Raw genomic sequence first — 24,710 nt, 5'->3', positions numbered from 1 at the left:
GCAATAACTGTATACAGTTTTGCATCTCGGTGCCACCGAGTTGTTCCACTCGGTCACACCGACAGGGTCGGGCTATATATAGTCACGGGCAAAAATTTGGAAATTTCTCCGAACCCCTTCGCCCGCGCGATAGCTTGCTCTGCCATCGTGGTCTCTGGATCGTCTCCTCACCGCCAGCCGCCTCCAGTCGCTGGTCTCCATCGCCGTCAACGGAATTCAACCCCGCCATTGCCGTCGTAGCGAGTCTCCGCCGAACTAGGGTATGGACTCGATCACAGTGCTATTCCCCGTCCGATTCCTAGCACATTGTGTTCTTAATGATTCTTGCCACGATTCAAACACTCCTATCCAGTCAATGCGTTCGTAGATTAGTTTTGATTCGAAATTTTTAGGGTTAGGTTTCCGCCGAAACCATCTCGGACCCACCGAGTTGAAAAACTCGGTCCCACCGATTTGGCTCATGCCATTGCACAAGTGAAACTCGGTCTGACCGAGAATTACTAATCGGTGTGACCGATTTTGGAACTTTGTGAAACCCTAGCAGTCTCGGTGCCACCGAACTGTGACTCGGTCTAACCGAGTTCACTAGTTTAGGTTCCAAAAACTGCTTCGGTATCACCGAGTTTAAAAATCGGTAGATCCGAGATGATTTCAGTGGGAAACTAAAACTAAGTTTTTGAATCATTCTTTTGCAAAAATCTCTGCATTTTGTGATGCTCATCCACTCTACCTCATCTATAAACTCTTCACAGGGTCAGCAGTCAGCTTTTACACCATGTCTGATCAGAGTGACAGCCAGAACAGGTCAGAAGAGCATGTGCACATGAGTGAGGGCACTAGTCCCTCCAGCTCTTAAGATGATGGCAGCAGGAGTACCCCAAGCAATTTGCCAAAAGCTGCCACCAGACAGAGGAAGAAGAGAACTTCAGATTCTGAGGATGAAGATTATGTGGCAGAGGAAGAGGAAGCCACATCAAAGAGAGTTGTGCTCAAGAAGGAGTATGGCTCAGCTCAAGGCACAAAGCCAGGATTGAAAATCAAAAGGCCAGCAGGTAGGCAGCCTATGCCAAAGGCCAGAGCTTCAACTCAGATTCCTGAAAAGCCTGCACCCATAGAGCCAGTTGCTGCTGAAGGAAAGAAAAGGAAGGAAAGGGTCAAGAAGACCGTAGCCAGAGTGCTTGGAAAGGCTTCCATCATGGAAGAAGAGGAAGAAGAAGAGGTTGCTGCACCAGCACCTAAGGCACCTAAGCTTATGGGTGATGCTATAAGATCAAGGGCTGCCACGTCTAAGCCCAAAGAAGCACCCAAAGCTGCCTCCAAGCCCAAGTCAGCACCCAAGAGGAATACAAGGAGCATACCTGCAACTGAAAAGAACAAGGCCCCAGTGCCTGAAGCTGCTGAAGAAGATGATGAAGAGCATGTTCTGAGAAAGCTCAAGCCCAAGATTCCAGACCACAATGATGCTCATCCTGTGGCTGAGGACATGAAGCTCAGAAGAGACTCATGGCTGAGGAAGTGGAGAGAAGCAGACCTGTATGCTTCAAGGAGAAGAACTGCTGTTGATTACAGGTTTCACACCAAGGAACAGCAAGATTTCTATGAGACAGTGCTGCTTGATAAGAAGCCCATAGTTTGTGACATGAGATGGGTTGATTGGGAGTACATCAAGGACAATGAGGAACACTATCCTGGTGTGATTGACAGATTTGGTGCTTGTGGAGTTGCAGACTTTGTTGGGCAGAAGCTCACAAAGTGGAACGAGGAACTCATTATGCAATTCTACTCCACAGCACACTTCTACCTAGATGGAAGGATCACATGGATGTCTGAAGGTACGAGGTACCAATCTACTGTTGCTGAGTGGGCACAGCTCATCAATGCCCCAGAGGAGCATGAGGATGACTTGGATATCTATGCCAAGAAGAAGATGGACCACAACTCTATGTCCAATATGTACAAGGAAATTCCAAACGAGGCACTTGATACTTTCAAGTTTGGGTCTGTGCATTATCTTCTGTCAGGGCTGCCAACCATTAACTGGAACCTTAGGCACACTCTATTGCCCAAGTCAGGTGATCACAAGATGATCAGAGGCCATGCAATCAATTTGCTTCATGTATTTGATGTGCCTCAGAAATTCAAGGTCATGAGCCTCATAGTAGAAACTATCAAGAGGACTGCAGCAGATCAGAAGAGGAGCTGTGGTTATGCCCCTCAGATTCAGGAGTTAATCAACTCGAAGATGGGCACAGGCATATACTTATTGGACAAGGAACACATGCCCATCCATCCAGATTTTGAAGATAATCAAGTTGTGATGAATGAGAATGAACCATCAGCAGCTCAAGCACAAGCACAGAAGGAGAAGGCAAGGAAGGAGAAAGCTGCCAAGATGCCAACTCAAGAGGAGGCATCTGAGTATTTCTTGAAAACCAAACAAGAGCAGCTTGGTTACTTGATTGCATCAACACTGAGGATTGAGCAAGGACTGGCCACCCTCACTCAGAATCAGCAGAGCTTAGAGAGGATCATGGAACAAAAGTTCTATGACTTGGATGTCAAAGTAACAGAGATTCAGTCTGTAGTGGAACAATTACAGGATGATATGCAGGAGAGGAAGGGCAAGACTACAACTGATGCATTTGCCAGAGTGCCAAGAGCTCAGAGATCATATGCAGTGCCAGTTGCTGACACCAAAGCCACCACTTCTGCACCAGCTACAGCTTCAGTTCCACCAGCTCCAGCATCTACTTCAGCTTCCACTCCAACCACGTCTACAGAAGGCTTCGTCCTTGGAGTGATCCGGACTCCACCACCACCAGAAGACCAAGCCTAAGAGTCGATCTAGCACTATGCATTTTCTAGGAACTTTTTGGTAACTTGTTGCCAAAGGGGGGGAAAATGTATAGATCATAGGCTTCGAGAGAGAGAGTGTTGTTTTTTCTCTCTTGCTTTATTTGGTGGTTTTTCAAACTTTGTTTGCTTTTGAGTGCTTGAGATACTATGCCGTTATCTGTGAGACATTGATGATCATGTGTTTGATCATAAGCTACACTTAATGCTTGGTGAATGCTATTATCTTATCTATCTTATGTGATCATTCACTTTTCTTGGTGATGAGTGCATGTATTTCATTCTTATCATTTTAAGCGCTCCACCAAGATGTATGTGACATGGAAGAGTAACCCATGACTCTAACTCTTTGTGCATTTGCAGTCCAAAGCAAATTTTAAATATGCACAAATTTAGGGGGAGCTCTTACTTATCACATACTTCTCAAAGCAACGATATATTTCATGCTTATTATCATTTGTCGAAGCTTTGATCTATATGTTGTCATCAATTACCAAAAAGGGGGAGATTGAAAGTACAACTATCCCTAGGTGGTTTTGGTAATTCATAACAGCATATAGCTCATTGAGCTAATGCTATTCCAAGATGATTATTTCAGGAAAGCTCAATGATTGGCATGGCATGGATGGTGAAAGTGGAACCCTCAAAATGCTAAGGACAAAGGATTGGCTCAAGCTCAAAAGCTCAAGACTCTTCATTTTATATTTTAGTGATCCAAGATCACATTGAGTCTTTAGGAAAAGCCAATACTATCAAGGAGGGATGAGGTGTTGCTTAATGAGCCTCTTGCTTCATGTGCTTAGTGATATGCTCCAAAACCCTCAGCTACTTTCCCATATCCACATTTGACCTAAACCCTAAGCCAAACTCGGCCCTACCGATTCTTTCAACCCGGCGCCACCGAGTTTCACTTGTCATAGCCATTGCCAAACCCTAGCAAATCGGTTCTACTGATAGGGATCTCGGTCTCACCGAGATGGGATTGCAAACTCTCTGTTTCCTTTTCGTAACTTTTCGGTCTCACCGAAAGAGCGGATCGGTCCCACCGAGATTGCAATGTAAATTCAGTGTTTCCTTTTTGTAACTTTTCGGTCTCACCGAAAGAGCAAATCGGTCCCACCGAGTTTGCCTGACCAACTCTCTGGTTAGCTAATTACCAAAATCGGTTTCACCGAGTTTGTGTAATCGGTCTCACCGAGATTATGTTATGCCCTAACCCTAACAAAATCGGTCCTACCGAGTTGCATGTCAGTCCCACCGAAAATCTCTAACGGTCACTAGGTTTACTATTTCGGTCTGACCGAGTTTGTTGATTCGGTCCCACCGAGATTGGTAAATTGTGTGTAACGGTCGGGTTTTGTGTGGAGGCTATATATACCCCTCCACCTCCTCTTCATTCGTGGAGAGAGCCATCAGAACACATCTACACTTCCAACTCTTATGTTCTGAGAGAGAACCACCTACTCATGTGTTGAGGCCAATATATTCCATTCCTACCATATGAATCTTGATCTCTAGCCTTCCCCAAGTTGCTTTCCACTCAAATCTTCTTTCCACCATATCCAAATCCTGTGAGAGAGAGTTGAGTGTTGGGGAGAATATCATTTGAAGCACAAGAGCAGGGAGTTCATCATCAACACACCATTTGTTACTTCTTGGAGAGTGGTGTTTCCTAGATTGGCTAGGTGTCACTTGGGAGCCTCCGACAAGATTGTGGAGTTGAACCAAGGAGTTTGTAAGGGCAAGGAGATCGCCTACTTCATGAAGATCTACCGCTAGTGAGGCAAGTCCTTCGTGGGCGATGGCCATGGTGGGATAGACAAGGTTGCTTCTTCGTGGACCCTTCGTGGGTGGAGCCCTCCGTGGACTCGCGCAACCGTTACCCTTCGTGGGTTGAAGTCTCCATCAACGTGGATGTAGGATAGCACCACCTATCTGAACCACGGGAAAAACATCCGTGTCTCCAATTGCGTTTGAATTCTCCAAACCCTTTCCTTTACATTCTTGCAAGTTGCATGCTTTACTTTCGCTGCCAATATACTCTTTGCATGCTTGCTTGAATTGTGTGATGATTGCTTGACTTGTCCTAAAATAGCTAAAATCTGCCAAGAACTAAAATTGGGAAAAGGTTAAGTTTTGTTTTGGTCAAGTAGTCTAATCACCCCCCCCTCTAGACATACTTTCGATCCTACAACGCTGTCGAGCACGCTCGTCGAGTGCGCGCTGGAGGTTCTCCAGTCGAGTGCGCTCAGCCAAGTTGGCCAGGCGCGCCTCCTCCAAGGCCTGGGTCTCAGGGGTTTCTCCAACGATAGGAGTGTGAAGTGCATCCATGTTCCGACGGCGAAGTTCTTCTCTCCGCTGCGAAGAGAGGGGTTCGGGGCGGTACTCTTCATGAACACGCGACTGATCACCGCCCCTATCGCCTCCGTCTTCATGGGTGAAGCCAGGAGGACTGCGTGGTCCATTGACCATCAAAACTTCCGTCGCAGGGTCGCTGCTGTCGCACTCGGATGTAGTCTCTACGAAGCTAGTTGACAGATCGAACATGATGTAGAGGGTTTCGTCGGGCTCGATTGCAGCGACTTGGGAGGTGGTCGACTGGCGAGCCACCGCATGCTTCACCCACCGCTGAAGCCTCGATCGACCGGAACGTTTGCTCCGGCGGGCCGTAGGGAGGGAGGAAGCCACAGGAGCCGACCGATACTGGGTCGACGGCTGCCGCAGGAGGACGCCGCGGACGCACGCGTGAAAGTGCGTTACCCCGCGGACGGGGAGTGCGTCGACGTCGAGTGGAGTCTCCTGAAGCCAAGCGGAGTCGTCGGTGACAAACACGAGCGCGCCGAGACGGATCTCGCAGCCCTCAGCCAAACCTCCGCCTGAAACCATGATGAAGGGGATCGGAAAAATTGCAACTTCTCCAAAAAGTCGCTAAGACACCTGCCCCAAGGTGGGCGCCAACTGTCGTGGTTCTAAGTCTGACAGTAGAATGGGGGTAGGAATGTAGAGGCAAGATCTTAGCTATGGAGGAGTTGTACTCGGGAGTTTTACGAGTTCAGGCCCTTCTCGGAGGAAGTAATAGCCCTACGTCTCGGAGCCCGGAGGTGGTCGACTGGATTATATGCGTGTGTGTTACAGAAAGTGCGAACCCCTGTCCCTGAGGAGGGAGGGTGGCTTATATAGAGTTCGCCAGACCCCTCCCGCCCTCAGTTACAAAGGGTTTAAGGTACATAAAGATGGGGACATTACTGGTAACGCTTGTAATAAAAGTACATAATGACCATTAAGGCTATGACTTAAATCCCGACCGTTGCAGAGTGGAGTGGCTCTAGATCTTCTGGTAGTCGAGTGGTTGTCCGTACGGTCGAGTGTCTTCAAGACTGTCGAGTGGAGTATGGCTTCATGGTCGAGTGGATGATGATTTTTCTTCGACTGCTTCTGGTTCTTTTAGGGATGTCCTTGGGGAGGGTATCTTGAACAGATCCATGACCCTACCCTAGGTACATAGCTTCATCAGTTCTTGGTACAACTTTTCCTCACCAATCCTCCCATGCAACCAACCAAAACCAAACAGAAACTTTCTTCCATTCACCCTTCCTCGCAAAAAAAGTAAAATAAAAATGCTACCTCGCCCGCCCTTTTGTCACTATTGAAAGCAGGCATTAAATTCCAGAATCGACAAATCTATGAACATGTAGTTCTTCCAGCAAAATGTATGATAAACCGGAATCTCAAGCCCATCAATATGGGTCAATATATCAGACGATGCATCTGAGATACAATCCATATGACCAAACAACATTGAGACACCACCGACACCGATATGTCAGTCGATGTCAGAGCCTTGGCATATCCAAAGTTTTAAACAAATGCCATATGGATCATCCATCTATCCTTTTCGGTGTGCATGATTTGGCAATTTTTTGCTTTCAGAACTGATGTTTCGAGTGTGGCTTTGTGTTGTTTGTACAAGCTAGGATTAATATCGAGAGATCTTATCTTTCCTTTTACATAAGACATTGCATTTCATATGCATTACTATTAAATTACGCATTAGTCCATAATTTCGTAAATCAACAATGTATAATTCTTTGTCATCTGCGGACTGGATATATATGAAGTTGAATATCAGGCGAGCAATTGATTGATCATCCGCTGACTGAAAACAATCGGTTTGAAGCACAATTTAAGAAGAATGTAATGGGTTAATGTATGCTAATTGCGATCATTTAGATCCTTGGTGTATTTTCTTCCTAAAAAAATTCGATACATGTATTTTCCCCCCTCTCTCATCATTTTAGTTGAGCACAACTGTGTTTACTGACAAGGTGATGCATCTTTTAACAAGTTTGATTCTACACACTAGGACTAGATCTTGCTTCAGAGCTTCTTCTTACATTTCCAATGTCTCTTATTCCCTGGTGCTTCTTTTCACCCTTTTCTTTGTTTAGGACTAGATACTCTTTTCCCTCCATTTGCCACAAAATGTGAGTGCGATGGGAAGTGTTGCAACTAATAAAACTTGGTGCTACTGCTTCACAATATGGAGTGGTATATATGCACGCATCATAAAACCACGTAGTTTTTATGGTTGGAAGTTGTTGGATCATTACTATTTTTTGCATTGATTTCATGTCCTGGCAATTTTCGTGAACGTCTACAATAAGAATTCGACAACAAGTAAGCTTATATCAAATGAATAGCAAGTTCATGCATTTCGTTGCTCAATTTTTCAGTTATAACAAAAACAACGCCTGCCATGCTACCGTGCTACGATTACGGTATAGAATTGTAGCCACCCCTCAACTAGTTCAAAGTTTTCGACAGCGGGTTGCACACGGAAAAAGAGGTTAAAAATCCACGAAATTAATGGGTACATGCCAGCATAGGAAATACCACAACTGCACGGAGCATCTTCTATCTCAAAAAAAAACAAGAAAAAGAAAAAAGAAGGCACGTTTCACACGGGATCCATGAACGTGTAGCTCTCCCATCAAATTGTACGATAGATGCCACCTTCCCCGACGAACGTTCGCCTGTTAGCAGGGTCCCTGGACATTTCGTTTTCTTCATGAATTATATGGCGTTTATGATCCGCTTTCTTTCTTCGTGACCAAGATATTTCGGATAAATCTTGCACCTCCTCTCCTCTCATTCCCCTTTCGTCTTAACTAAGGATGGCTGCATTTTTGGAAGGGAATTAATAAATAAAATTGATTAATGCCAGCAAAAACCCACCGGCGCCGTGACGCGGCATCGGCGACGCCACGCGCTTCTTTGTACTACAGCTTTTCTCCACCAGTCCCCCCACCCCATGCAAACAAACCAGAGCCAAAAAGAAGCTTTTTTTCGTCATCCCTCCTCCATCATCTGCAAAAAATAAAGAACCAAAAAGAAAAGGTCGTTTGAAATTTTTTGCCTCCCACATGCCCATGGCCATGGCCATGACCATGTGAAAGGGATGCGTGCCGTCCGGCCCGACCGTGTCCGTGTCCCTTCCTCTCTACTACTCCTACTCCCTACTGCTACCAGTTCCTCGCCAGCTGCTGCCGCCGCCTGCTTCCTGCGGACTTCGTCCTCCTCCCATCCCCACCAGTACTAGTACTCCCCGCCCCAGCCCTCAAGCCTCATTCTTGCCCCTCCCCCGCCATTCATTGCCCCGTCCCAGCTCCACTTCCTGGGATCGATTGATTGATTGCCCGGTGCTCCTTTGACTGCCTCGCTCGCCGGCCGGGTTGACCCCGAGTGGAATGGTAAGGATCCAGAGCTTTCTTGGCCGGAATCCGTGGTTTCTTGGTCCGTGGGCGCGGTTGCGCCGGGCAGCCGGCGGGTTTTCCGGCCTGATTCGTGCTGCGGGCCAAGTTTGAATCTGTGCTGTGTCCGTGCGCCCGGCCGAGATTTGGGGCCGGTGTTTCGGGGGGCTGTCCGATTTGATTTGATTTGACTATGGAAGGCGCCGGAGATTGCGATCTTTCCCCCTCTTTTGATTCAAGTTTGATTTCGGTTCTGATTTGTTTCCTCCCCTTCGCAGATCGGCCAGTGATCCATCCATCCGCACAGCTCAAGAAAAGGCATCCGGACGGACGGACGCTATGGATAACAACGGCGGCGGCGGCGTGCTGCGGCACAGCAACAGCAGCCGCCTCTCGCGCATGTCCTTCTCCGGCGAGGACGGCCGCGGCGCGCAGGCCCGTGCCGCCCCCGGCGCCGGCGGGGGCGCGGACCGGCCGATGGTCACCTTCGCGCGCCGCACGCATTCGGGCCGCTACGTCAGCTACTCGCGCGACGACCTCGACAGCGAGCTGGCCAACAGCGAGCTGGCGGGCGGCGGCGGGGGCTTCTCGCCGGACCGGGAGGAGTTCCTCAGCTACCACGTGCACATCCCGGTCACGCCGGACAACCAGCCCATGGACCCGGCCATCTCGGCGCGCGTCGAGGAGCAGTACGTCTCCAACTCGCTCTTCACGGGGGGCTTCAACAGCGTCACCCGCGCCCACCTCATGGACAAGGTCATCGACTCCGAGGCCAGCCACCCGCAGATGGCCGGCTCCAAGGGCTCCTCCTGCGCCGTCAACGGCTGCGACGGCAAGGTCATGAGCGACGAGCGCGGCCAGGACATCCTGCCCTGCGAGTGCGACTTCAAGATCTGCGCCGAGTGCTTCGGGGACGCCGTCAAGAACGCCGGCGCGCTCTGCCCCGGCTGCAAGGAGCCCTACAAGGCCACCGAGATGGAGGACCTGGTCGGCGGCGGCGCCGACGGCGGGGCCAGGCCCACGCTCTCCCTGCCCCCGCCGCCCGGCGGCGCCCCCGCGTCCAGGATGGAGAGGCGGCTGTCGATAGTCCGGTCGCAGAAGGCCATGACAAGGAGCCAGACCGGCGACTGGGATCACAACCGCTGGCTGTTTGAGACCAAGGGGACCTATGGGTATGGGAATGCCATATGGCCAAAGGAGAATGATGCCGACAATGGCGGTGGCGGCGGTGGCGGTGGAGGCGGGCATGGTGGACCTGACGGGCAGCCGCCGGAGTTCACCAGCAAGCCTTGGAGGCCGCTCACTCGGAAGCTCAAGATCCCTGCTGGCATCCTCAGCCCATACAGGTATTGCTCAACTTCACTACACCTGCATGTTCTGTTTCATGTTCTGATTCATGTGGATGTTGGGCTTGTTTGTTCCCTGGTCACATGGGAAATGAACTGTTTCATGATACAGCTGAGTTGATTAATCTTAAAAATGCTTCTAAAGTCAAACTTTGGTTCAACCTGGATCCATAGATTAGCTCCAGTTGCTATGATTCAGTCAGTATCTATTCAATAAACTAGGAGGTTAGGTGAGATGTTAGATCTGTGCTACATCTTCCTATCTTGTCCTGGCTTCAAAACAAACATGATATTATCATATTAATAGCACCGAAAAAATTCCTCACCAACTTCTCTATTATATATGCACACTTGATATTTACCGTTCAAGTTCATACTACTTTGTAGATAGCATCTCAGTTTGATATTTACTATTGAAGTTAAAAAAAATGTGAAATGATGTTTCATTCTCCCTTGAGTTTGCTGATAGAAGACCTGGCCCTGCAATTTCTAGAATGATGATGTCCTGTTCATTAACTTGGTTTCCTTGATGCTTCCTGCAGGCTTCTTGTTCTCATCCGCTTGGCCGTTCTTGGTCTGTTCCTTACATGGAGAATTAAGCATAAGAATGAAGATGCAATGTGGCTGTGGGGCATGTCTGTTGTTTGTGAACTCTGGTTTGGCTTTTCTTGGATCTTGGACCAGCTGCCAAAGCTGTGCCCTGTTAACCGAGCAACGGACCTTGCTGTCCTGAAAGACAAGTTTGAGACCCCAACACCGTCAAATCCTAACGGAAGATCTGATCTGCCGGGGCTTGATATATATGTGTCCACTGCTGATCCAGAGAAAGAACCTCCATTAACTACAGCAAACACCATTCTGTCCATCCTTGCTGCTGACTATCCTGTCGAGAAGCTTTCCTGCTACGTTTCTGATGACGGAGGCGCCCTCCTTACATTTGAAGCCATGGCTGAAGCCGCTAGCTTTGCTAACATGTGGGTTCCTTTCTGTCGCAAGCACGGCATCGAGCCTCGCAATCCTGAGAGCTACTTCAGTCTGAAGAGGGACCCTTACAAGAACAAGGTACGCTCAGACTTTGTCAAGGACAGGAGGAGGATCAAGAGGGAGTATGACGAGTTCAAAGTCAGGATCAATGGGCTCCCTGACTCCATACGTCGCCGCTCCGATGCTTACCATGCCAGAGAAGAAATCAAGGCCATGAAGAGGCAGCGTGAAGCTGCTCTTGACGATGCAGTGGAGACTGTTAAAATTGCTAAAGCTACCTGGATGGCTGATGGCACACATTGGCCCGGTACCTGGATTCAACCCTCTGCGGAGCATACTCGGGGAGACCATGCTGGAATAATTCAGGTAGACATTCTCAGGCAGCATTTCTTCTCTTTGCTATTTCATATTTGTTGCAATGTGTCCTCTATATACCTACAAATGATGCATTATGTTTCAGAGCTGAACCATCTTGATATTGTTCACTTAGGGTAATCAGTAAGACAGATATGCACCTCTAATGAGTAATCATTCCATTTTCCTTTTGAACAAAATGCGCACATCCTTTTCAGTGTGCATATTGGAATATCTAATTATTAGACTAGTTTTGCTTTCTTAAGCAACAGTGTGTGCATATTGGGATATCTGATTATTAAGTGCTTTTTTAAGTACAACTTTTTAACAATTTGATCACAATCTAATATCCAGATTCCAGGAAAACTAGCCGAGAGTTATATTATATGCACATATGCACACATATGCTTACCATTTGTTGCTCTGTTCTTCAGGTAATGCTTAAACCTCCTAGTGATGATCCCCTGTATGGCGGTGACGGTGAAGAAGGCAGACCCCTTGACTTCACTGACATTGACATCCGTCTGCCAATGTTGGTCTATGTGTCCCGAGAAAAGCGCCCAGGCTATGACCACAACAAGAAGGCTGGTGCGATGAATGCTCTAGTCCGTTCATCTGCTGTCATGTCAAATGGACCTTTCATCCTCAACCTGGACTGTGATCATTATGTCTACAACTCCCAAGCTTTCCGTGAAGGCATGTGCTTCATGATGGACCGTGGTGGTGACCGTATTGCCTATGTCCAGTTCCCCCAACGGTTTGAGGGCATTGATCCATCAGATCGCTACGCCAACCACAACACAGTCTTCTTTGATGTCAACATGCGTGCATTGGATGGTCTCATGGGACCAGTCTATGTCGGCACTGGCTGTCTGTTCCGCCGTGTTGCACTCTATGGATTTGACCCTCCGCGCTCCACAGAACACGGTGGCTGCTGCAGCTGTTGCTTCCCGAAGAAGCGCAAGATCAAGAGCACTGTTTCCTCAGGTACATCTGAAGAGACACGGGCTCTGCGCATGGCAGATTTTGATGATGAGGAGATGAACATGTCAACATTTCCCAAGAGGTTCGGTAACTCAAACTTCCTCATCAACTCTATCCCGATTGCCGAGTTCCAAGGGCGCCCGCTTGCTGATCACCCTGGTGTCAAGAATGGCCGTCCTCCTGGTGCTCTCACTGTCCCCCGTGACCTTCTCGACGCCTCCACGGTCGCCGAGGCTATCAGTGTCATCTCATGCTGGTATGAAGACAAGACAGAGTGGGGTCAGCGTGTCGGATGGATTTATGGTTCAGTCACAGAGGATGTTGTCACAGGCTACCGGATGCACAACCGTGGGTGGAAGTCAGTCTACTGTGTCACCAAGCGTGACGCCTTCCGCGGCACTGCACCCATCAACCTGACTGACCGTCTCCACCAGGTGCTCCGGTGGGCCACCGGCTCAGTGGAGATCTTCTTCTCCCGCAACAACGCGCTGCTCGCGAGCCGGAGGATGAAGTGTCTTCAGAGGATCGCGTACCTGAACGTGGGCATCTACCCGTTCACGTCCATCTTCCTCATCGTGTACTGCTTCCTGCCGGCGCTGTCGCTCTTCTCCGGGCAGTTCATCGTCAAGGAGCTGGACGTGACCTTCCTCACCTACCTTCTGGTGATCACCCTGACGCTGTGCATGCTGGCGGTGCTGGAGATCAAGTGGTCGGGCATCAACCTGGAGGAGTGGTGGAGGAACGAGCAGTTCTGGCTCATTGGCGGCACCAGCGCCCACCTCGCCGCCGTGCTGCAGGGCCTCCTCAAGGTCATTGCCGGCATCGAGATCTCCTTCACGCTCACCTCCAAGTCGGGCGCCGACGACGAGAACGACGAGTTCGCCGACCTCTACATCGTCAAGTGGACCTCGCTCATGATCCCGCCCATCGTCATCATGATGGTCAACCTCATCGCCATCGCCGTCGGCTTCAGCCGCACCATCTACAGCGAGATCCCGCAGTGGAGCAAGCTCCTGGGCGGCGTCTTCTTCAGCTTCTGGGTGCTGGCTCACCTGTACCCGTTCGCCAAGGGCCTCATGGGGCGCCGGGGCCGCACGCCGACCATCGTCTTCGTCTGGTCCGGCCTCCTCGCCATCACCATCTCCCTGCTGTGGGTGGCCATCAACCCGCCGTCGCAGAACTCGCAGATCGGAGGCTCCTTCCAGTTCCCCTGATCCTACCCATATATCATATATGAGTTACATACCATTTGTTCCAGCAGCAGCAGCAGCAGCAGCAGCTTGCTGGTGGGGAGTAAAGTAAATTCTGACCGTTCCCTGTGGTTAAATTAGGTGTTTTTTCGTGTTGCCGGAAAACATTGGATCATACTAGTAGTTCATTTGTTCTTTTGATTCCGTTCCTGAGATGTTTGGACCTGGAAAACATCAAGTACAAAAATTCAGAAGTTCTCTTTAGCATGTTTTTCAAAGTCTCCACATTATTGTTGCATTGCATCTGGTTGAGTGAGATATGCTGCATACTCTCAAGGCAAATCTTTTTGGCTAAAGAAGAGCCTGATCATTTTGTGCATTTGTCTGACCAAGTAATATTGTTTCTTCTTTTTGTCGAGAAACAGCGGATTATACATCAGGTTCATTTGTTCTTTTGGTTGTGTCCCAGAGATAGAGTTATGTTCAGTTTGGACCTGGACAACATCAATGCACACTTCTTGCATTGCAGCCGAGGGAGGTGTACTACTCCCTCCCTCCATCCCGAATTACCTGTCTTAGATTTATCTACATACGAACGTATCTAGACACGTTTTAGTGTTAGATACATATCTAAAATAATCTAAGACAAGTAATTTGAGACGGATGTAATATGACATATTCAGCAAATCTTGCCTTTATGTGTTGCAAGAACTTTTGAAAAGGTCATCTTTTTTTGTTTTGTCACGTGGATATCTCTGACCAGGTAGTAGCATATGTGTTGCTGGCATTGGCATTGGCATGGCAGTGACATGAAGAGGTCAGAGCATGTGCTTGACCAGTTCACTTGAGTTCAGCCTTGGGTTGGCTTTAGGTGATAGATTATTCTCATGGACGGTCGTTGATAGGTGATTGATGGATGAGGACGCCTGGAGAGAAAGAGATGGATGGAAAAACACGCTCTGATGATGACAAGCAAAGCAAGGAAAAGAAATGCTTTGTTGTTTGGCCCCAACTCCCAAGAACAAGTCAAGCTCTTTTCAGCAAATCCTGACTGTTCCCTATGCTTGACTTAGGTGTTTTTTTTTCTCGTGTTGCCGAAAAATAGCAGTAGATCATAGCAGCGTGTTTGGCAAAAAATGGGAAGGGGAATGGGAGTTTAATGTAGGAAGTTGTATTGAGATCAGACATGAGATCAGTCGTTTTATTCCCAATCCTTTGTTTGGCGCATGATGAAAATTATGTGTGAGAGTTTGATGAAAAATTGTATTTCCGTGTTTGGTTCGTGGGAATTGACAAGGAAATAGATAAGGAAAATTAACGTAAGTTATAATGAAGGGCTAAGATTGACTCACTAAAACAATTCTCTTCCAACTCCCACCCCCTCCCCTGTTAATAAAATGGTGGGAGTTGGAGTCTGAAGTCCCATGACTATTCCCTTATCAATTCCCAATCCCCCTAACCAAACAATAGATTTGAAATCTCGTACCCCTTCAATTCCCATTCCCTAGCTCTAACTACTCCCAACCAAACATGCTGGGGTACCCTGTTAATTCGTGAGGAGAGTTTTATCCCACGTCAATTCCCATCATATGCCAAACAATGGAATGGGAGTAAAAATCTACTTCCCATGCCTAATCCCTTCATAAATACCCTTGTGCAAACTCCCATGCCCTTGCCCAAGTGTTTACCAAACAGGCTGTGATTATATACACATACATAGTATCCATGTTCTAATTGATACTAATTGATACGAGAGCAGCACACTATACACGTACATAGTAACCACATTCTAATTGATACTAATTGATACGAGAGCAGCGCACCGGCCGCCAAGAATATCGTTTGTGTTGCCCCTGATTCTTCTCGACGGCAGAGTGCAGCAGATGGCTTAGACGTCGCGTGCCGTCGATCTTCTCGACATCCTGTGCCGCCGATCTCGTCAACGTCGTGTGCCGCCGTTCTCGTCGTCGCGTTCATGGATTCTGGACGGTATCATATTGAGCCTTACCTTGTTCTATTCAAAAATCTGTAGCGATTAATCTCTCCTTGCATGGCTCGTTAACAAAGCACTGCATCATGTGAGTATGGAATCTGCAGAAACTACAATAGTGATTCCTAAGCTGCTCCCTGCTAGGTGAAACGATAGCCTACATCCACAGTTTACATCTAATTCTGATAGCCTATATCTAAATCAAGAAAGGGCGGGAAAGGTCGTTGTTATCTGGCATCTAATTCTGGGAGCAGTACTAGATATAGTAAGGGTGCAAAAAAGAAAGTGATGTGTATTCACTAAAGTAGAAAGAGCAGAGTCGTCACAACCACTAGTTCAATAGAGCCGAACCTTGAAAGACTTATTTCTTCCTGAAATCATAATGAGAGGTAAAAGTTATCCTAATTGTAAAGGCAATAGAATTTTGAAATAGTAGAATTTTCGAATCATCATGCATCAATGAAGAAGGGAAATAGTAAACAATCTAGAGGAATTTATGTTCAGCTACATATATGCTTTGTAAAAATCTGATCGTGACTTTTGACATGTTTATGACCGCTAATCCAAACTTGTGTTCATGCTTTCTTAATTGTTTCAAGTAGGCATGACCCAGAGGTCGCGTTGGGGAGCAGTACTGAGGATCCATCATTACAGGTTGAGGCAACGTCAATTTCAGAAGTCGATTGGGATAACTTGCAAATAGTGGAGACACATGATGAAGAAGGTAGAATTGAACTACTGAGTGAGGATCAGTTATGTGAAATTTTGGGCTTGCAGGATGAAGAAGAGAAAAAAGATAAGAGTGAACCAAAGGGTCGTAGAATGGTTGAGCAGGGCAGTGATAATGATGGTGCTGCCATTCCTGTTAGTGATGTCATACCAAATGAGGTAGTGATTACATATGATAAGGACCACCCAAAAATGGACCTTGGCACAATGTACCCATCAATGAAGGAATTTAGGTTAGCAGTGAGGCAATTTGCCATCAATGAGGAGTTTGATATAGGCACGGAGATGTCGGATAAAAAGAGATTTAGAGGGTTCTGCAAGTCAAGTGAGGATTGTCCTTGGAGGATTGTTGGTAGCCTACAGGATGATAAATGTACTGTAAAGGTGAAATATGGCTAACTAAATAACCTCCATTCATTATTTATTTTTTGTATCTCTGTGTATGTCTATTTACTATATAACTTTCCTTCATTTTTAAATTCTATATGTGCAGGTCACAGTTTTAGTTGATCAACATGATTGTGTTTCAAGCAGCAGAGTGAAGACCATAACGCCATCGCAAGACTGGGTAGCTAACAAGGCTGTGAGTATCCTTAGGAATTCACCTAATATGGGTGCTAAAGAATTATAGTAAAAGTTGCAAGAACAACACAAAGTCACAATTCTATATGACACGGTCTGGAGGGGGAAAGAAAAAGCTCTTGCAGAGGTTTATGGTAAATGGGAAGAGAGTTTTGAGATGTTATATAAATGGAAGGCTGAGGTACTGAAGAGGTCACCTGGAAGTGTTGTGGAGATTGAAGTACTGGAAATAGGTGGTAATGTGTATTTTCATCAGTTTTTTTGTGCACTTAAACCATGCATTGATGGCTTTTTGGAAGGATGTAGGCCACATCTGAGTATAGATTCTACCGCATTGAATGGAAGGTGGAATGCCCATTTAGCCTCAGCTACGGCAGTTGATGGTCACAATTGGATGTATCCACTTGCTTTTGGGTTCATTGCGTCTGAGACAGGAGACAACTGGACATGGTTTATGAATCAACTTAAGATGGCAATAGGAGATCCTCCACTTCTTGCAGTGTGCACAAATGCTTGCAAAGGCTTGGAGAATGCAGTGAAGAATGTGTTTCCCAATGCTGAACAAAGGGAATGTTTTTACCATCTTATGAAGAATTTTTCAAAAAGGTTCCATGGCTTTGGAAGGATGTACCCTGCAGCAAGGGCTTATAGGGAAGATGTGTTCACTGAACATATGACACCAATCATTAAACAATCAGATGAGGTATGGAAATGGTTGAGTCAGTACCACACTCTGAAGTGGATGAGGTGTGTCTTCAATCCAGATATCAAGTGTGACTATATCACTAATAATGTAGCAGAGGTTTTTAACAACTGGATCCGAGACATTAAGGATTTACCTGTTGCTGAACTAGCTGATAAGATTAGAGAGATGATCATGCTTTTGTGGAGGAAGAGAAGGATTGGAGAAAGGCTACCACCTGGACGGATACTACCGGCAATTATGGTTCAGTTGAGAGCAAATACTAGAGGTTTGGGGCACTTAAAAGTAGTGGAATCTGCTAATTGGAGTGCAGAGGTGTGGGATAATAGCAAGAACTGTGAAAGGCATGTCGTGAAGCTAAATCAGCAGACGTGTACTTGTCTTGAATGGCAGCACACTGATAAGCCATGTCAACATGTCTTGGCCTTTGTGACATCCCAAAAGAGAGTAAACCTTGAACAATTTGTGCATGAGTACTACTCTGTGGACAGATTCAAGGCTGCTTATGGGAGAGAGATTGAGCCAATGACAGATAAATCACAATGGCCACGTGTGGAGCTACCATTTGTTGTGGGGGCACCACTTGCGAAAAGAAATAAAGGAAGACAAAGGAAATTGAGGATCAAAGGATGTCTTGAAGGTGGCCACAAGAAAAAAGGTGCCAATGATGCTCCCAAGGATGATAGCACCGCTCCCACCAATTCTAAGGGAAAGAAAATGATTAGAGGGCCAGTGACTTGCAAGAAATGTGGCGAAAAGGGTCATAGGCAAGCTAGTTACAAGTGTCCACTCAATGGAACCAAAAAAAGGCAAGTGTTTTTCTTTCAGTCAAAGCTTAAATTATCACATCATGCCAAATTTTTTTTTTTTGTTGAATTGCAGGAAGAGGAAGCCTAGAAAGAACAGTACAAAAGCTAGGCCAGCTGAACCTAGCACCCCACAAAGACCTACTAGAGAAAAAATATTGCAGGACAGTCCAAGCATGGTCACTAGAAGGTAAGCTGCAAATGTTCAGCAATGTCCAAATGGGGAACAAAAATACTTTATCTAAATGTGATAATATATATGTGTGCAGCCGCCTTGCTATCTTGTTGGGAGAGGGTAGTTCTTCACAAACCACTAGAGAACTACCCCAGAGAGGATGCCAACAGCAGCTCCACCAAAGAAGATGACCCCAAGGAGGATGCCAACAGCAGCTCCACCGAAGAAGATGACTCCAAAGAGGAAGCTACCAGTTGGATGAATGATCTGTTTGAGATGGCATTATGTCAGATGTGAACAAGTACTTTCAATATGCTTGTTATGAAGAAGTGAACTCACTAGTAGTTCTACTCAGTGTGTTGCTTATGTGAGATATGAACTCACAATTTCAATGAGCTTGGAACTCAAAATTTAAGTGAGTCGTGAGATGCAACAAATTATGCCCAGTTTATGTCTCATTATTATTATTCTCATGTCGACGTACTGTGTGGATATATAGCAGATTATGCTTAGTTTTTGTCATTTAAAGTATGGTTGTTCCAAAATTGTGGTCTGGTCAATACACTCATATTGTAGAAACTTCTGGTCTGCTGTGTGGATATAAATATCCAACATTTAGTCAGCACAGTTTTTCTCATGTTCAGATTAAGATGTAAAAAAAAAAAAATTCAGTGCTCGCCCATCTCATGATCTTCACTTTCCATTTATGGAAAACAAATGAATCTTTGCTTATGTTATTTGAGCACAAGATAGTACAGTGGTGTGTGACAGCAGTCCAAAAAGGTTCAACAATAAAATTTGGAATACCCTACAGAGTACAGACACAGCTAGAGTACATCCTTCAAACAAAATGAGAGAATGTCAGCTACAGTCATATAACCAGCAGCACATTTGGGAACATCTTGCATTCTGACTCGAATTTAGGACATTTGAGAACATCTTGCATTCTGATGAAAATTCAGGTAGGAAAATGGATTCCGAAGCAACCCAGGGAACTGAAAAATAGTACTATATCATGCATCTGGTGATATACCGTCATGGTTTTAAATGCCATAAAACAATCTTGTATGAATCCTAACAGAACAATCTAAAACAATTCTATTTCTCTACTGTCAGAACACATGTACGCACTCTTTCACTCTCCAAATTTCAGCAATCATCTGTGGTTGCAGGGCTGGCGATCGCGATCATGGGGGTCAGCGGCTGCGGCAAATCGTAGGATCTAATTTCAGCAATCATCCCATCTTCTCTTATTGCTTGCTCTCTCAACTTCAACACTGAAGAAGACAACATGGGGAGCAGCAGCTGCCCTCTGCTCTGCTCTTATGCGAATTCTTTGCCGCAGGACCGAGGCGGCGATGCTCGCCAACGCGCTGGGCTGCGGCTTCGTCGAGGCGGACGACCACCACTCCCACGCCAACAAAGGTACTACCTGCAGTGCCATGTCTGAAGCTTCTTCACCTGAGAGCAAACTCTCAACTTCTGTGTCCCTTCCCTGCCCATGTCGAACAAAACAGAGAAGATGAGCAGGGGCGTCCCACTCACGGACGAGGACCTCCTCCCGTGGCCGGAGTCGCTGCGCGACGCCATCAGAGAGCGGCTGGACCGCGGCGAGGACGTCGCCGTCAGCTGCTCGGCGCTGCGGCTCAAGTATCAGCCGAGCGGCGAGACCGGGACGAGCGGCGCGAGTGCCGTGCAGGCGGCCGGACTGAGCGGCTATGGCGCGCGGGCACAAGAGCGACCGGCGATAGCGGTCGGGCCGAGCGAGCGACGACGGCGACCGGGCAGGCGGCGTCAGCAGGTGCTTGTGTGGTTCGTTCTCTCCTCTGCTCGAACGAGAATACCAGATGCAGATAATCAGATCTCAGTATGTAGTATATTGTATACATAGAATCAGGGGCAGTTTGGTCTTTTCCCGTGCTTATAAATGGAAAAAGAAAAAAGAAAATCACTAAAAGGAGGAAAGTGGCATAGTAATCAAGGAGGGAACGAGCAAAGTGGCAATATTGCGAAGCCCATCTTGAAAGTGGCAATTTTGAGAAGCCATGTATTGAAAGTGGCAAATATCCAATTTTCTCGCGTGGGGGTGGGACACCGCGTGGGGGTGACCGCTGGACGCTGGCGGGCGGCCAGCCGGCCTCCTTCCCTCTAGTGCCTCCGTGAGCCGGTGAGCAGCTGCCCTCGCTGGATCTCTGTCTATATCTCGCCTCTGCAAATTGTAGGAAGTTCAGTTATTCTGATTCTGAAGTTTATTTCACCTTATTTGAGGAAAAGTTGGGGTATTTATTCAGTTGGAGTTCGTCATGTATTTCACCTTAGTCGAGGAAAAAGTTCGTCATCTAGCCAAAATATCTCAATGCATAAATACCCATTTGTTATTCTGATTCTAAGAGCATCGTCATGTATTCTGATTCTCAAGTTCAATTATGCTAATTAGGTCATCTCGTCATGTATTTATTCAGTTGCATTTTGTACTGAATGGAAAATGTTCCGGGTGGAAGTATTCCGTGCAACACATGATACCCAGCTACATGAATTAGAATTCAGGTTCAATGACAAGGTACTGGATCTATTGACCACTAGTGCTACCCTGATCCCTAAAAATAAATTCAGATCTTTCAAAGCTGATGATATTTGTGAGATAGTCAAGAAATATTATCCAGCAGATTTCACCCAACAGGAAAATCTATGGATTGGAGCAGCAACCAAAACACTTTTTTGTGGATGCCTCCAATGATAAAGAGTTGAAAAATGTGTCAACCTTAACAAATCTTTGTCGATATCTCTTCGAGACAGGGAGACATTCTATCTACAATTTGATTGATCGATTGTTGCGATTGCTTCTGACGCTTCCAGTTTCTACAGCAAGTGTCGAGCGAGCATTCTCAACTTTGAGGATCATTAAGACAAGGCTACGTAATACCATGGAAGATGATTATCTAGCCAATAGCTTGCTAGTAAAAATAGAGAGTGAAATCACAGAGAAGTACAGCTATGAAGATGTTCTTATGCACTTTAAGGGTGTAAAAAAGCGAAAAGCTAGTCTATAGTGCAGTGTTGCTGTAGTGAACCGAATGCTCCATGGTTAAATGGTATTTTGGTATAGTTCCTTTTGTTATGGAGTATGTTATATATATATATATATATATATATATATATATATATATATATATATAAAACTAAAATTAGAAATGTATTTTGTAAGGCTACTGTGGAGAAGATCAATATAATTGTCTAAGTTTCTCGATAATTGCAATATCTAACTTGCTGTATTCGTCTGATTTTGTATTTGGTTTTTCTTTACAGCTTCGCCCCTCGAGAGATTTCTTTCAAGCTCCGCCACTGCTCCTGTGTGCGCTTTCGCCTCTTTGCCTCCGGCAGGAAAGATGCCGCCGGCGTCGGCCTACGCCGTCCTCGCCGCAGCCTTCAGGACAAAAACCCCCGTCCCCGGTACGCTTCGTATCCACCCCACCTGTTTCTTCATTGGTACCACAGAAGCCAAGTGCCATGCTCTGAAATCTCCGGAGAGATGCTAACTCAAACATTGTCCGTGCGCAGTTCCTAGGTGGCTCGCTGTCCTTGGTTCGCGCACGCAGACTGTTGGACAGAATGCGTTGGAGGTGCTTCCTGATGCAGCCTTGCCTCCACGCTTCCACCCAAGCATTGTTCCAAGAGGATATGTTCTCGGATCTCCAAGGCTTTGCCACACCAGCGCTTTGGAGGATTCCCTGGATGCCCGCGTCGGTGAAGTTCTGAGAGTTCTCAAGTCCTGTGCTGCCGATGCTGACCTCGGCAAAGACCTTTTTCAGTTTGCCGATGAGATGGACGAGGACGTTGTTCTGAAAGTCCTCCAGAAGCAGAGGTCCAATTGGCAGGTCGCGCTATTGTTCTTCAATTGGGCAGCCGGGCTGCCTTCGTATGAGCACGGCCCAAGGACGTACACTGAGATGCTCGACATCCTTGGGCGGATGAAGAAGGTCAGGCTTATGAGACAGCTCTTCGATGAGATTCCTGAACAACGCCGTGGGTTGGTCGTAACGAACAGGATGTTTGCTGTCCTGTTGAACCGGTATGCAGGGGCGCACAAGGTGCAAGAAGCGATCGAGGTATTCTACAAGAGGAAGGATTATGGGTTTGAGGTCAACTTGGTTGGATTCCAGATACTTCTGATGTCGCTCTGTCGGTACAAGCACGTCGAGGAGGCTGAGGCCCTCTTTCTCCAGAAGAAAGATGAGTTCCCTCCTGTCATAAAGAGCTGGAACATCATTCTTAATGGTTGGTGTGTCAAGGGAAGCCTGGCTGATGCTAAAAGGGTTTGGAACGAGATCATTGCATCTAAGCTTAAGCCGGACCTGTTCACATATGGTGCGTTCATAAATGCACTAACCAAAGCTGGCAAACTTGGTACGGCTGTGAAACTATTCACAAGCATGTGGGAGAAGGGAATCAATCCCGACGTGGCAATTTGCAACTGTATCATTTACCAATTGTGCTTCAAGAAAAAGATTCCAGAAGCACTTAAGATTTTTGGAGAGATGAATGACCGTGGTTGTCAAGCAGATGTGGCTACCTACAACACTTTGATCAAACACTTCTGTAAGATAAGGCGGACGGAAAAAGTTTATGAGCTTTTGGATGATATGGAGAAGAAGGGATGCTCTCCAAACAACATGACATACACCTACATTCTGAAGACAACTGAGAAACCGAGAGATGTTATGAATTTGATCCAGAGGATGGAGGAATCAGGTTGTAAGTTGGACTCTGACACGTATAACTTAATATTGAACCTTTATGTCAGTGTGAAATATGAGAAGGGGGTACAACAAATATGGGAGGAGATGGAGAGGAATGGATCAGGTCCAGATCAGCGATCATTTACTATTCTGGTTCACGGACTTCACTCCCAGGGACAGCTGGACCAGGCTTTGCAATATTACACGACAATGAAGTCGAGAGGGATGACTCCAGAGCCAAGAACCAGGATATTGGTGAAAGCAATACATATGAAGAAGGATGGGCCTGAGACAGAAGACCGATCCCCAAGTATGACTGGGAAAAATCTAAAATTGGATCGTCGATCAGGACTTTTCCATGTTCGTAAATAGTCACCGGAAGATTCTGCTTAAGTAATCCTAGCAGAAGATGCTGAGCAGCTGGGTTTGTGGAACATAATCTAGTCGGTGTTTGTCCAGGTCACAATGCCCACCCCTTGGGCCAAAAAAATCCACAAGAGAAGAGTCATTGGACAATACGATGCCCCAAAATTTATGCTTTTTGACATGCCACAGCAGGATATGTTTAGGATGTATCGGGCAATTCAGTTGCAGGTACTTGCCTAGATGCTTGTATTCTGGAGATGTATGCGAAATACTTGCATGTGTTTATTTCTTCATGCATTATATATGTTGTTTGTAGTTTTGTAGTTGTTAATGACATATGAACACATAAAACAGGGATAAAACAGGTCCAAAATCTTGTAGAAATGAAAAGGTCTGCTAAGTGATGATACTGCTGGTTCGGTGTAGCTAATTTTCAGACCCTCTAGGTGATGCTTTTTCATGTCTAGCATTGACCCTCGAGGTGATGCTTTTTCATGTGTAGAATTCAGCATGTTAGGCAAGAGCGTCAATCAATCTATACTATAATATTAGACATGAGAGACCAGTCCAATTTTTGTTGTAAAGTGCATGTTGTTTCAGGTCCTCTAAACCAAATTAGATAAAATTAAGAGAAAAGTATACTTTTCATCCCTCAATTCTTCGTGAAGTCTAGATTTGGTCCCTCAACTCCAAAACCGGACAACTTGCACCCTTAACTACTGAAATCGGACAAGATTCTTCCCTGGTCATGGTTTTGACCGGTTTTGGTGCTGTCCCACCCCGGTTTTGACCATGCTGACTCAAATTCGCGTACTTTTCCAATTCCGCTTAATGTTTTCAAATTCAGGTAATTTTTTCAAATATGTGAACTTTTTAAAAATTTGTGTACTTTTTCCAAATCCGCGTACTTTTTCTAAGTTCACGTACTTTTTTTAAATCCGCGTACTTTTTTAAAGTTCGTGTAATTTTTTAAAATTGACGTACTTATTCATATTTGTGTACATTTTTTTGCTTTTGAAAATTTTGTGTGAACTTAAAACGTACCCAAATTAGAAAAAAAATTGTGGAGTTGAAAAATTATGTCAATTTGAAACAAGTATCTGAATTTCAAACAAAGTTCATGGATTTGAAAAGGAACACCGATTTGAAAAAAAATACACGA

General features: G+C 46.2%; 4 protein-coding genes across 4 annotated transcripts; all 4 read left to right on the top strand.

Annotated features, from left to right (window-relative positions):
• Nucleotides 1-8,328: 8,328 nt before the first annotated feature.
• Nucleotides 8,329-13,725, top strand: LOC125520450 (cellulose synthase-like protein D2). The gene is made up of 4 exons (XM_048685377.2): nucleotides 8,329-8,603; nucleotides 8,882-9,949; nucleotides 10,492-11,299; nucleotides 11,722-13,725. Exons 2-4 carry the CDS (start codon nucleotides 8,943-8,945, stop codon nucleotides 13,483-13,485), a joined length of 3,579 nt encoding a protein of 1,192 aa, XP_048541334.1. The 5' UTR covers nucleotides 8,329-8,603; nucleotides 8,882-8,942; the 3' UTR covers nucleotides 13,486-13,725.
• A 2,856-nt stretch (nucleotides 13,726-16,581) lies between these two features.
• Nucleotides 16,582-18,743, top strand: LOC147957101 (uncharacterized). The gene is made up of 3 exons (XM_087531580.1): nucleotides 16,582-18,274; nucleotides 18,348-18,461; nucleotides 18,602-18,743. Exons 1-3 carry the CDS (start codon nucleotides 16,920-16,922, stop codon nucleotides 18,741-18,743), a joined length of 1,611 nt encoding a protein of 536 aa, XP_087387706.1. The 5' UTR covers nucleotides 16,582-16,919.
• Nucleotides 18,744-19,132: 389 nt separating this feature from the next.
• LOC125523704 (uncharacterized) lies at nucleotides 19,133-20,977 on the top strand. Its single transcript, XM_087534987.1, has 2 exons — nucleotides 19,133-19,871; nucleotides 19,964-20,977. Exons 1-2 carry the CDS (start codon nucleotides 19,772-19,774, stop codon nucleotides 20,335-20,337), a joined length of 474 nt encoding a protein of 157 aa, XP_087391113.1. The 5' UTR covers nucleotides 19,133-19,771; the 3' UTR covers nucleotides 20,338-20,977.
• Nucleotides 20,978-21,754: 777 nt separating this feature from the next.
• On the top strand, nucleotides 21,755-23,943 carry LOC125522486 (putative pentatricopeptide repeat-containing protein At3g15200). The gene is made up of 2 exons (XM_048687544.2): nucleotides 21,755-21,896; nucleotides 22,005-23,943. Exons 1-2 carry the CDS (start codon nucleotides 21,833-21,835, stop codon nucleotides 23,552-23,554), a joined length of 1,614 nt encoding a protein of 537 aa, XP_048543501.1. The 5' UTR covers nucleotides 21,755-21,832; the 3' UTR covers nucleotides 23,555-23,943.
• The last annotated feature ends 767 nt before the right edge of the window (nucleotides 23,944-24,710 follow it).

Source organism: Triticum urartu, chromosome 7A (genome assembly GCF_056163025.1).
Source record: "Triticum urartu cultivar PI428250 chromosome 7A, HENAU_Tu73, whole genome shotgun sequence".
NCBI classification, from domain to species: Eukaryota; Viridiplantae; Streptophyta; class Magnoliopsida; order Poales; family Poaceae; genus Triticum; species Triticum urartu.
Note: the sequence above shows the minus strand (reverse complement) of the source record. Positions and strands in the feature narration are given on the sequence as shown.